The sequence below is a fragment of the Acomys russatus genome, chromosome 1 (genome assembly GCF_903995435.1).
Source record: "Acomys russatus chromosome 1, mAcoRus1.1, whole genome shotgun sequence".
NCBI classification, from domain to species: domain Eukaryota; kingdom Metazoa; phylum Chordata; class Mammalia; order Rodentia; family Muridae; genus Acomys; species Acomys russatus.
Window position 1 is genome coordinate 47,260,067 of NC_067137.1, and position 12,376 is coordinate 47,272,442.

The 12,376-nt window shown below is 45.4% G+C and overlaps 1 protein-coding gene across 1 annotated transcript; it reads left to right on the forward strand.

The window, feature by feature from the left end:
• Positions 1–8,384: 8,384 nt before the first annotated feature.
• On the forward strand, positions 8,385–10,927 carry Twist1 (twist family bHLH transcription factor 1). Its single transcript, XM_051144913.1, has 2 exons — positions 8,385–9,339; positions 9,883–10,927. The coding sequence occupies exon 1, from the start codon at positions 8,687–8,689 to the stop codon at positions 9,296–9,298; it is 612 nt and encodes a 203-aa protein (XP_051000870.1). The 5' UTR covers positions 8,385–8,686; the 3' UTR covers positions 9,299–9,339; positions 9,883–10,927.
• The last annotated feature ends 1,449 nt before the right edge of the window (positions 10,928–12,376 follow it).

Here is a 12,376-nt window from a genome sequence, read left to right on the forward strand (position 1 = left end):
AAAACACTAAGACAAGACCTATGAGTTCTTATTTGTTTGCTATCTCATTGCATTCGATCTAGAATGAATTTCATAACAGAACCAAACAATCTATTTCAGTCATACTAAGAAACAAGTGATGCAAGACCAAGACAGACCCATGGTGCTGAGGCCCTTGGAGAAACAGCAGAAGCCCCAAAGTCCGACACCGCCACAATTCCTTTCTTCCTTGCTTTTTAGTTGGACAGCTGTAGTATTTTAGACCTTTTCCAGTACTCTTCTGCAGGCCAGAGCCTATGCTCTCCTGAGTAATGTGTCATATAAGTTAACTGATTCGTCTGGGCTGTAGATGTAGAACAGCAGTACATTGCTTGCCTAGAATACACAGGCCGTTGGTTCAGTCCCCAGGACAGAAAAATAACACCACCACAAAAAATAAGAAAGCCAACCTGAGTTCATTCATGGTTGAGGGGCTCCTGGGGTTAGCACAACAAGCACTTTTCACATATAAATGAAAACACTAGAGTGGGAACACCAGTGCCATATCAGTAAGTTGCCAGTGATACACTTAAAGCATGGCTGCCGAAGGGAACGCCTGCCCCCCATTCAAATGACACATTGCCTGCTTTACTCATGTTTGGCACAAAACGTTAAGCCCAGCTGGCCACAAGCAGTGTCGACAACTAGAAGAAAGCTCATTATTATCAGGTAGGAAAATGTCCTTGGGTTCCAGATGAAGACAGGTCATGGAGTTTGAAGTAGCCAGAGTTAAAAAAAAAAAAAAAATTCACAAAACTTGCTATGTGATCAACTATTTATGAAATCTTTCAAATAAAATGTTTCCTGTATTTCTCAAATCATCCAGTTGTTTCACTTTACATTGAAGGAATGCTAAGTTGGATGGTTTCTCCCTACTCCCAAACTCAATTCGTGTCCTCTCAGACTATCCATGAGAAACTGTGGCCAGGAAGGCCCTGCTTCATCCATGCATCTCTTAAGACTGAAGCGTGGCTGAATGTCATTCAGGAAGACTCCAATGTTTGACTACTACCCTCCATATAAATGACCATTTCTGCTAAAGAAGACACACAGGATGAGTGATGAGTTTCAATACAGAAACAACTAGCTTGAAGAACATCATTGTAAACAGTTGGAGATGTGGGTACATCAAGTACGGAAGGAGAAGAAAACTAAGGAGCATCAAATAATCATAAGGCCCTAGTAGCCCTGTCTTTATGAGGAACTTGTACTGGCACAGGGTCACAAATAGGACCTCTAGTTGTGGCATCCATGCTATAGTCCTTGACTCCTGGCTAAGACAGATAAGATCCACAGCTTTCTCAGGCTGTGTTAGACCCTAGCTGTAGATGACTGTGCCTGTCTTGTCTCTTTAGAGAGACTGCACATTAGCTCTAGCCACACCTCATCATTGCTTATCCTTTACTTTGGACCACTCAAGCACACAGTCAATAGGAAAGGCTCATAAATAAAAGAAAGAGAAAAAGCCACACATGTGGTCATGTAGTCCTTCCTGCCCACAGCCTACCCTAGAATGCCCAGTAACCAAGCTGTAGGTCCCACCTCCTTCAAATTAGCTCATAAGCCGTGCATCATGTCCTATGTATTTCAATTTGATCTCTGAGCTTTTCCTTTCTGGGAAAGCCTTCTGAGTGTGTGAAGGAACTTTCCAAATGTACAAATTTACAACTCACCTTGATCAACTAAGTCCTCAGTGTTCCTCCTGGGCACTCTTTGCAAAAATGTATCAGAACTTTATTTACTTCCTCATATGCATAAATAGCATTTTATTTTCCAATGTTCTGTGACTTTCTTGATGTCAAGGAAATTAACATAATAAATACAACAGTCTCTAACAGTGTCATCAACAGGTACAGAAGAACCAACACCCATACTGCAGTAAATTAGTGCCAATGGAAACCAGAATTTTTTCTATTTATTTATTATAATTGATTCATATTACATCTGGATTGTTATCCCCTCACTTGTAACTTCTGGTTCCCACCCTCTTCCGCCATATTCACCATCCCTCTGATAGGGGTGGTAGATTGGAGGGAGACATTCCTCCCACCTCTGACCACCAGTCTATCAAGTCTCATCTGGATAGCAACCCCGCCCCCCAAACTCTTCCATACAGTACTCTGCCCAGAGTGCAGCTGGGAGTCCCAGTATCTACCTGGATCCCCTTCTGGGAAATCAGAATTTAAGTCTCCAAAATGTACCATTAGGAGAATCTAATGTCTAATCCTGACAATGTCTCAAGTTCTCCAGCAGACAAGAAGAACGAGCCTCCCTCATATACTGAAGCTCTTTGTAAGAAGGCAAAGATACTGAGCTCTGCTGACTGCTGTAGAAATATCCAGCTTTGCTTTCATAGGTAGGTCCAATGGAAAATAACCAGTGATCCAAAGGCCTAGCAACTGCTATGAGCATACTGAAACTGTACCAAGGTCAATAGCATTTCCAATGAAGTAATGACACCCGTATTAGCCCAAATGAGCTGTGCTCTGAGCTCCAGGAATGACAGCATATTGCAACATTCATTCTAATATAAGAGAATTCATACCCAGTAGATGAACGTCATCAGCAATTAAAAGTTTCATAGCGTTTCAACCTGTCTTTTCTTTCTTATTATGTCTTGGACAACAATGATTGGAAATTTTCTTCAGTTAACTGGCTCTACCAAAGGATGAGAAATAACGCCTTGAACAAATATAAAAAAATCTACCTACCTAATGCTGGTGCTCTACAATATCAGCGTAACAATTTCGTCCTCGTTTTTTAGGCCCGTGGCACTCTTCTTGCACACTGAAGCTTCAGTCTGTATCATCTTCTCCACTTACCCTGGCTGTCCTTTCACCTTCCTCTCCAGATTCTGAACCATCTATCTGCATTTATTTCCTGTTTTACTTATTTGCTTTCCTCTTCTTTTTTCCTTTCTTTTTGTAAATCTCTGGCCCATTGCTCATTGCCTAGAGCAGAGTATCCTAAAACTCTATGAGGGACGTATTTGTCGAAAAACACAAATACAAAGTGAGAGTTTAACAGTGACAGACTGAAGATTCCCCAGCCCTGCTGTGGCAGAAACACAACAATATGATGCGATTCCTCCAGAAGACAACAAACAGGAACAAGAAGTATTCATTTTAATTTACAAAGTAATCAACTGTCAAAAAACCTTTTTAAACTCAGGTTCTCACTGTTCTCCGAAGGTAGCCTCAAACTTCGGCTCCTCTTCCCTCTGCCTCTGCAGCGTAGGCAGTATAGCTATGTGTCACTCATCTGCTCTTACGCCCTTTTCAGAGAATGAAGGGGATAAGAGGAAGAATAAATTAACCAAAGATTGTGCATAATAATTTTGAAGAAATATAGACAGTGAAAACCCTACAATCTCTGCAAAATAATTTATTTACCTCATACATTTTATTTATGTAATACCTAACTCCAAGCAATCCTACTCTCTCAACTTTGAAACTGTTGGGATTTTAAACATATACCAACACACCCAGCTAAGAATTTTGAAACAACATACCCAGCTAAGAATTTTGACATGCTTATGTAATTCTTATAATCTCTTTTTGTTATTAAACGTGATTCTAAAAAGAGAGGTCATCAAGAGTCTTTCACAAACTCTGTCAAATATAAACATTTTTCCTTAACTACAACACTAAAGGTTTCACATTGCCATAGACATTAAATTCTTCCAAGTGTCACAATAAGTAGATAAAAACACTTAACAGTTGAAGATTAACTTATGTTTATGCTTTTAAAATTAGTAAAAGTGACACAGAAAGGGTGGATATCTCTAAAATGACATTCGAGGATTGCATGCTATTTTGTTAGTTTCTTAAGCAAAGTTCCTAGGAAATTGTGTCCTCTTGTGGTCACTGGCAAAAACAACATGCTTTCTTAAGAAAGCACCAACTCAAACAACTGAGAATAGGACGCAGGCTTCAAGAACAACTATCATTTCTTTTGGGGGGGCGTGGAGGGAGGGGGGACTCTCAGACAGGTGAAAGCTCTGAATAATGAAAAAAATAAACTGGAAGAAGGGAAAGCAGTATAAATTGTCTGATTTCTACTTATAATTGCTGAGCACTGGATGGCTGAAAGGAAGACATTGCAATAGTACACAGCAGGCGTTGTGGTCGTGGTAAAATGCCCTGAAGAGTTCTCTATTTCTTTGGGTTGTTTCTTCAGTTATCAGAACAACTCAAAAATAACTGGGGAGTGTGTATTTCAATCATGTCAACCAGCGGTGAGATGTGATACCAACTCTCCAAACAGCAGGTACCATGAGCCTAAATAGAATAGAATAGAATCAAGAAAAAAAAAAAAAAAAAAAAAAAAGTAAGACTGTGTATTCTTTTGTCTTGGTCTTGCTCTTCCTCCAGGATATAAGTCTTAATCCCATCCTCACTCCAAATGCAGAATGTCAGATGTTCTAACGATTAACATGGATTTGCAATTTCATTTGCTCATTTAGGGGGAGGGGGTCCTTCAGTTTCTTTTGCTCTTTAATTTTTCACCTTCTATACTGAAAGTATCAACTTGTATAACTTTAGTTCCATATTATTAAAGAAATGCAGGGAGATAAAAGTAGAATCCGTTAGATTCATGAGTTAGAAAATCAATAGCAGGACAGAGATGTTCAATTATCACGAAGGCCATCTGCAAACCAGGAGTGATGGATGGTGCTTATGCAGGCTTGATACTACACTTACATAAAAATTATCTCTTTGAAATACCAAACCAGGAAATTCCTGTAGAACGTCCAAACAGGATGAAATCTAAGATGCACAGCCTCATCTGAGACCTAATGAACTATAGCCTTCCAGTATGTCCCCCACTTCTGCAGGAGAACACCTATGCTTCACCTAAGCAATTCAAAGACATGAATTCACAGGCAGGACCTCAAGCTAGGGTGTAAATAACTTGTCATCTAAAGTCCAAGGAGAGAGGACTAGAGAATCAGTGTAGGGTATTCAATTTTTGTACAAATCCAAATCTAAAACCTACTAGCTTGCTAACGATTTACAGTGTGTTTCTTTTCCTTATCTAAAAGTATTTGTATCTGGCTGCTAAGAAAATGCCAGAGCACACTCAAAGTGTAAGGATAATTACAGTGGTGCTCTGTGTGCCCAGCATGATCTCTCTCTCTCTCTCTCTCTCTCTCTCTCTCTCTCTCTCTCTCTCTCTCTCTCCTTCCGTCCCTCCCTCTCTTCAAGAAGAGCCACAAACATGCCAAGTTTGCAGCCTAAAAGCAAAGTTCCTTGTGAATTCTTCAAGAGCAAAAGGCATTTGTTGTTTTCAGTGACCGTTTGTGACTGTTTTTGTTCTTCCTTCCTTCCTTCCTTCCTTCCTTCCTTCCTTCCTTCCTTCCTTTTTTAAAGTAGTCAAAGTTAGTTAGTTCCTAACTAACACATCATTTCAAAAGAAAGCAGCCCCTAGCTGACATCAGATCAGCAGAAGCCTTAAAGGGAAAGTCGTAAAACTGTTTTACTTAAAAGACCAAAATCGGGGTTTGAAAATTAAAGCAAATTCTTAGACATTAAGCTGAAGTACTGTGCAAATCACAATTACTGTCACATCGAGGAGAGATCTAGAATTGTATCAGACTTGTGGGCACATAAAGGACTCGCTCTTACCTAGCATCGCCAGGAAAGAGAAGCCTTAGGTAAAGCCTGAAAAGAAGTTGAACCCACCCCAGTTTACCACGCATAGCACAGCACCGGTTATCAAACCCTAGATATTGCTGAGCTTGGATGCCCCTGGCAAGACACTACCTTCTGCTCACAATGTACATTCTAGCCACACTTAGCGAAATGGTTTAAGAGGAATTTCTACTACTCACAACTAAAATCATTCCTTGTCACCCTGTTCGAAAGATTCCAAGCCCGAGATGACTGGTTAGTTCATTCACATTAAACTCCCCTCTAAGCAAGCACATTAGCTTCAGGAGCGTTGCCTCAGCGGGGGGGGGGGGGGGGGGGGGGGGGGGGGGGGGCGAGATTCCAACAGTACCGTAAGGACAGGGGCTTTCAGCTTCTTTAGGGGCAGTGCCAGGGCTGGCCTGCAGACTGGCCGCCTTGAGGAAGGTTCCCTTGCTAATGACCTCGATTGTTCTGTTTCTCCTCACCTGCTCCAACTCTTCCACCTCAACCCTTCCCTTCTCTGAAGTACTCCTCCTGCCTCTGCCGGCTCCTTGTCTTCCTTAGCCTTGTCCCCCAAGGGAGAAAAGGTTCCTATCACTCGTTCACCGTGTGTTATTTTTAATATTCAGCTTAAAAAATATTTTTGAGATTGATGTTAATAAAGGGAAAATGGAGATAGCTAAAATGGAAAATTCTCGAGATTTACGCAACCACTTTCTAAAACATAACTGTGGATACTCTGCAATTCATATTTAGAAAACAGAACGCTTGGTAGAGAATAAGGTAGAATTTCTGCCACGTTTTGTTTCCAGCAGATAAATTCTTGTCGGTGAAAGATGCAAATACAAGGGTGCAGGAGTGGCTTTATTTTGAGAAGAATTGGCTACGAGCTATTAAAATTAAGTGGAGGTCAAGTAGAATCTGGTTTTCAGCCAGGCTGTCATTTTAAAATATGGCAGCGGCGGGCGAGGCAGGCCAGTTGGCACGGAGTAGTTATTGTCTCTGGGTATCAGTAAAATTGGTACAAGGCAACCCCAAGAAGGGGGATCTCTACTACGTTGAACACTTAGTCAGGTTTAGTGGTCTCAGAAGTAGCTCTCCGCACAAAGGCTGAGCCCTCCGACTAGCCCCAGGCATTCTACACCCCAGCGTTTCCGGGACCCAGCTGAGAGCTTCAGCAAGATGCAGCCACGTGGCCTGCCCTGCGTTGCAGGGGCTCCGGCCTCCAGCTTCTCAGGAAGTCGGTGGCCGCGACCTTTGGTCCAACCCAGAAAAGGGCACTTGCTGAGCTAGCAGTTCCCCGGGGGATTGACCCGGAGAGTGGCGACTGGGAGCCTGCGCAAGAACACCAACCTGAAAACACAGCAGGAGCTCAAGGCGTTCGCCTCCCCTGCCTCCGGACACAGAATTGCCTTTCTGAGTAAGGGATCACCTTGAACCGGCTCCCCTAAAACCCTCATCCTATAAAACAAACAAACAAAACCCTAAAAACACAGGCTTCCCGTGGCCACTCTCCTGCTTGCTCAAAAAACCCTCCGGTTCTAGTTTTTTGAGAATCTTCTTTAGAGCTCTTGTGCTTTCAAGGTATTAGGTGGAAGTACTTGCACCAACATGGCTGAGTGACTGCATTTGAACCACTCATGCGACCTCCTAGGAAGACTACCTGGGATAGTCTTCACTTCGGACCAGGCGCAGGCAGCCCTGTAAATGATATTGAGGTCCCCACCTTAAACTTATACGCTGACTCAAGATTACACTTCAGGGCTCAATTTGGGGGATAACCAGAATAAAATGGCCACAAGGTCCTCCCTCTGCCTTGGGCTGGCAGCGTGGTGCATCGGGGTCACCTCGAAGGCTCTGGTCCACTCCTTTTGCTTAGCTCCCTTCTTAAGGAAAAGGCTTTTCTCTGTAGAAGAAAGCACTTCAGCCTCGTTCCAGCACCTTCAGAGGCGCAGTCTTTTGAGAATAGGGAAACTTTAGATTGGGTCACCATAGCAGGAAAGGAGAGCCCAGATGTTTCTCCAGGAGGGCTGAGACGCAAGCCGGGCACAAATCCACAGCGCCCGCAATGTGGCCACGTCTTCAGAACCGCCCTCGGCTTTTAGTGCTAGCCAGCCCCGAGGACTCCCTGGGGACCAGAGGTTTCCTCTACCTGACCGTTGGATGGACTCGGTTGTTGACACTTTTCTTGCCTCTCAGCCCGGGCCCTGGCCACCCCTCAACGGTCCCCGAGGGATCCTGGGCAGGATAAGACTTCACCCAGTGCATCGAAGCCACTTGCCACTGCTGCTGTCACAGTCATATCGTGGGGGGCGGGAGGGGCACTGCGACAGCGGCAGGGACAATCACCTCTGTCTGTTCGTGGTACTGCGTTAGGGTGCGGGGGGCGCTGGGCGCGCGCTCAGGCGCGGAAGGAAATCGCCCCTCGTCCTCCACAGAGCAGAGAGGGAGAGCTTTGTGGGAGGGGGAGGGAGGCGGGTGCAGGGGCTGGCCGCCAGGGCCAGGTCGATTTTGAATGGTTCGGAGGACGAATTGTTAGACCCCGCGGAAGGGGGGCCGGGCCGGGGGGGGGGGGAAGGAGGCTGGAGAGCGGAAACTTTCCTATAAAACTTCGAAAAGTCCCTCCTCCCCACGTCAGGCCAATGACACCGCTGCCCCCAAACTTTCCGCCCGCACGGAGGTATAAGAGCCGACAAGCCCGCAGCCCGCGCCCAACTCTCAGACACCTCGCGGGCTCGCCAGCACCATCGACTGCGCTAGGCCCAAACCGGGCGCGCGTGCGGCCGTCGGGCGCCTTCTTTTTGGACCTCGGGGCCCTCCACACCGTCCCCTCCCCCGCCCGCCTCCCTCCCCGCCTCCAACGCCCTCCCCGCGGAGGTCCCCCCCACCCACCCACATCCCGCCTACTTGCGTCCTCCGGGCCGCACCGCCCGGGCCGGCGCCGAGCGCGGGGAAGCTGGCGGGCTAGGGCTCCCCGCTCCACTGCTCTTCCCCCCGCTCTCGGGTCCGCGAGGCCGCACGACGCCGCCCGCGAGATGATGCAGGACGTGTCCAGCTCGCCAGTCTCGCCGGCAGACGACAGCCTGAGCAACAGCGAGGAAGAGCCTGACCGGCAGCAGCCCGCAAGCGGCAAGCGCGGAGCTCGCAAGCGACGCAGCAGTAGGCGCAGCGCGGGCGGCAGCGCGGGGCCCGGCGGGGCCACGGGAGGGGGCATCGGAGGTGGCGACGAGCCGGGCAGCCCGGCCCAGGGCAAGCGCGGCAAGAAATCAGCAGGCAGCAGCAGCGGCAGCGGCGGCGCGGGAGGCGGCGGCGGCAGCAGCAGCGGGGGCGGGAGCCCGCAGTCGTACGAGGAGCTGCAGACTCAGCGGGTCATGGCCAACGTGCGGGAGCGCCAGCGCACGCAGTCGCTGAACGAAGCATTCGCTGCGCTGCGCAAGATCATCCCCACGCTGCCCTCGGACAAGCTGAGCAAGATTCAGACCCTCAAACTGGCGGCCAGGTACATCGACTTCCTGTACCAGGTCCTGCAGAGCGATGAGCTGGACTCCAAGATGGCAAGCTGCAGTTATGTGGCCCACGAGAGGCTCAGCTACGCTTTCTCCGTCTGGAGGATGGAGGGGGCCTGGTCCATGTCTGCGTCTCACTAGCAGACGGAGCTCCCCACCCCCTCGGCAGGCCGGAGACCTAGGTAAGGACTGGCTCCGGGGATCTTTTCGGGCCAGGCCGAGTCCCCCTGGCCACCTCGCCCAGTGTCCTCACTCTTTGCAGCCCTCCACCTTGTCAGACACCTCCACCTAATCCCACCCTTGTCTCTGGCAGGTAGTTTGGTCCCCACCGGAGAAACGGCTCCGGGTCGGGGAGATGGATTGTGCGTACCCTTGAGAGGTGTGTGTGTGTGTGTGTGTGTGTGTGTGTGTGTGCGCGCGCGCGCGCGGGAGTGTGCGTGACAAAACTGAGAAAGTTAAGAGTAGGGGCCTTGTGCCTGGAGAGCCTACCCCACCCCCCCACCGCCTTTCTTCTTAAAAATTCCCTTCTTCTTAAAACAAATGTTTCCAAATTCCACCTCCTCCTTTCCGCCCACCCACTTCCTCTTGCCCTTGGGCTGAAATCCTTCCAGGTTGTTCAGCGAAAATTCTCTCTGGTAGTGATAACAAGGCTTAGTGGTCTTTAGAAAACAGCCACAGAGACATACGCACAGAATAACCAACTTTCTCCCTCTGGGTTTTTGCAGATGTCATTGTTTCCAGAGAAGGAGAAAATGGACAGTCTAGAGACTCTGGAGCTGGATAACTAAAAATAAATCTATATGACAAAGATTTTCTTGGAAATTAGAAGAGCAGAGCCCACATTCACAAGAATCAGGGCGTGGGGCACACTTTTAAAAGAGAAAGCGAGGTAGGCCCGTGGACAGAGATTCCCAGAGGGGCTGCGGCGGCACCTCCTTCACCTCTGCATTCTGATAGAAGTCTGAACAGTTGTTTGTGTCTCCCCCACCCTCTTTTTGACGAAGAATGTTTTATTTTTATTTTTTTCGTGCATGCATTTTCAAGAGGTCGTGCCAATCAGCCACTGACAGGAAAGGCATCGCTGTGGACTTTCTCCATTTTAAAATGGTAACAACCAGAGGAATTTTAACAACACCTTTAAAAATAAAAACGCTGGGATCAAACTGGCCTACAAAACCATAGTCAGTGAATTCCTTTAAAAAAAGATACTTCCTCTGGGGGAAAAGAAAAACATAAAATACAAAAGACAACATTCTATTTATTTATTGATGACCCATGGTAAATGCAAATAGATCCGGTGTCTAAATGCATTCATATTTTTATGACTGTTTGTAAATATCTTTTGTATATTATTTTTTCTGCAATAAATAAATATGATTGAAAATTTTAAGAACTTTAAAGTTTGGTCTATATTTTTAAAACTCAGATTAACTTGGTGGTAAATACTTGTTTGTTTAACTCTAGGGGCATCCAGGAGGGAGTGGAGGCACTAATATAAACAAAGATGTGAAAACCTCAAATAAACCAGCTACCAACAGAGACAGCCATGCTATTTAAAGGACAGCTCTATTATTATTACAGCTTGGTTTCAGCGGGGCTAGTTCTTTGGGCAGCAAAAGTTGAACAGATTTGCCATCATCTACCCTCTGCTTACAGTCTGAACTAAAGCATTCCGATAAGCAATGTGAAACCAGTATTATTTCCTTGTTAGTGTGTGTTTTCATCCTTCCCTTAATTTCAGTGAAGATTCCTAAAAAGGCATATTCCAGTGACAGGCCAGTGTGCTAATGAAAACAATACATACATACATACATACATACATACATACATATTATACTTCGTGTGTGTAGAACATTTAAATTCAGCAGGAGACAGTTGTGTGATTTGCTTACTTCTTGAGTGAATGAATGATACCCAGTATCCGATTGGTTAAAAAAGGATTTGTTATATTAATGTTATTCCTATGGGAAATATGCTGTTAAAATACACATAAGGAATATACAGCTGTGGAGTAAAATAAATAACCAAATTTCCCGTATCCTTGGTAACTTCTGGAACAATTACAATTATAAAATGCTACAGCTGTTCAGGTTTCTGTGAGTACCATGTCCACACACACCTGAAGCTCTGTAGGGCAAGGACAGATATTCCTGGATTTTTATTTCATTCAGAATTTTTCTGGGACAAAAACATAGTTTTTGTTTTTTTTTTAACAACTAAAATAGTGATTTTTAAAAATCAGTTTTATTCTTAATTTTTCACCACCTGGATACATTCGCATGTAAATAGGAATGTTCTCAAGCTGGAGATTATTGGGGTGTCTTATTCACAACCATCACTCAAAGGAGCCCACATCTCCAGGTAGGGTGCATTTACATAGCTGAAGTAGAGATTGCTTTATTGCCTGAAGCATTTTCTTTCCCCCTTCACAAAGCAGTACTGAGTGTTGCCATGATATGATTATAAATTAATTGTTGTGAATATTTTATACTACGTTTTACAAATAAGGAGCCTGTAGCATTGGGTTATGTTAAAATATTACTGAAACCATGAAGAGTTCCTGGGCTTCACGTTTCTATTGTTTTTAATTTTTTGGTAATCATGTTACCTTACAGTGAAAAGAAAAGTCTGTTCTGTGTTGTGTATCTGCGGTGCGTTCGTGGATTGATTGTAAGTGTGTAAGATAAAACTGTAAGGGTAGTGCCCTCAAAGGATGAGGGAGAAGACCAAGATGACAATTGCCTCTTGCGTGAGTTGTCCCATCCTGTCCATTTCCCAGACTCTCTTGAGGGAACACCCGTGCTCACTAGCTGGTCTGACTATTTGATGTTTCAGATGTCTTGAAGGACAGCAGGACTGAAGTCCCATCGTGGCTGAGAAGGTAAATGCATCCCAAGCTCCACACTTGAGAGAAGAGTAGCTCCACACTCACCTCCCTATTTCCACAGTTTTTTCTCTCTCTTTATAAAAAGAAACCGGGGAAAGGAAATCCCATATTGACAGTTACAGAAAAATAAAGGTAATATATTCTGAATTTTCATAAAAATAGACTTTCTTTAAAAGCTCACAAGTCCTATTACTTAAGTGAAGCAACTTGGTGGTGGAAATTGTTTCCTAGACTATATTGAGCTTGCAAGGTTATGTCTATACTCTCACATCCACTAATGCAACACTGAATTCTCCACTCTGTATAGTAGAGAAGACCTGTTTGTTCACCTC

Bases quoted from the DNA above. Each gene is read 5' to 3' on its own strand.
- Twist1 (XM_051144913.1), top strand. From the start codon at position 8,687: ATGATGCAGGACGTGTCCAGCTCGCCAGTCTCGCCGGCAGACGACAGC.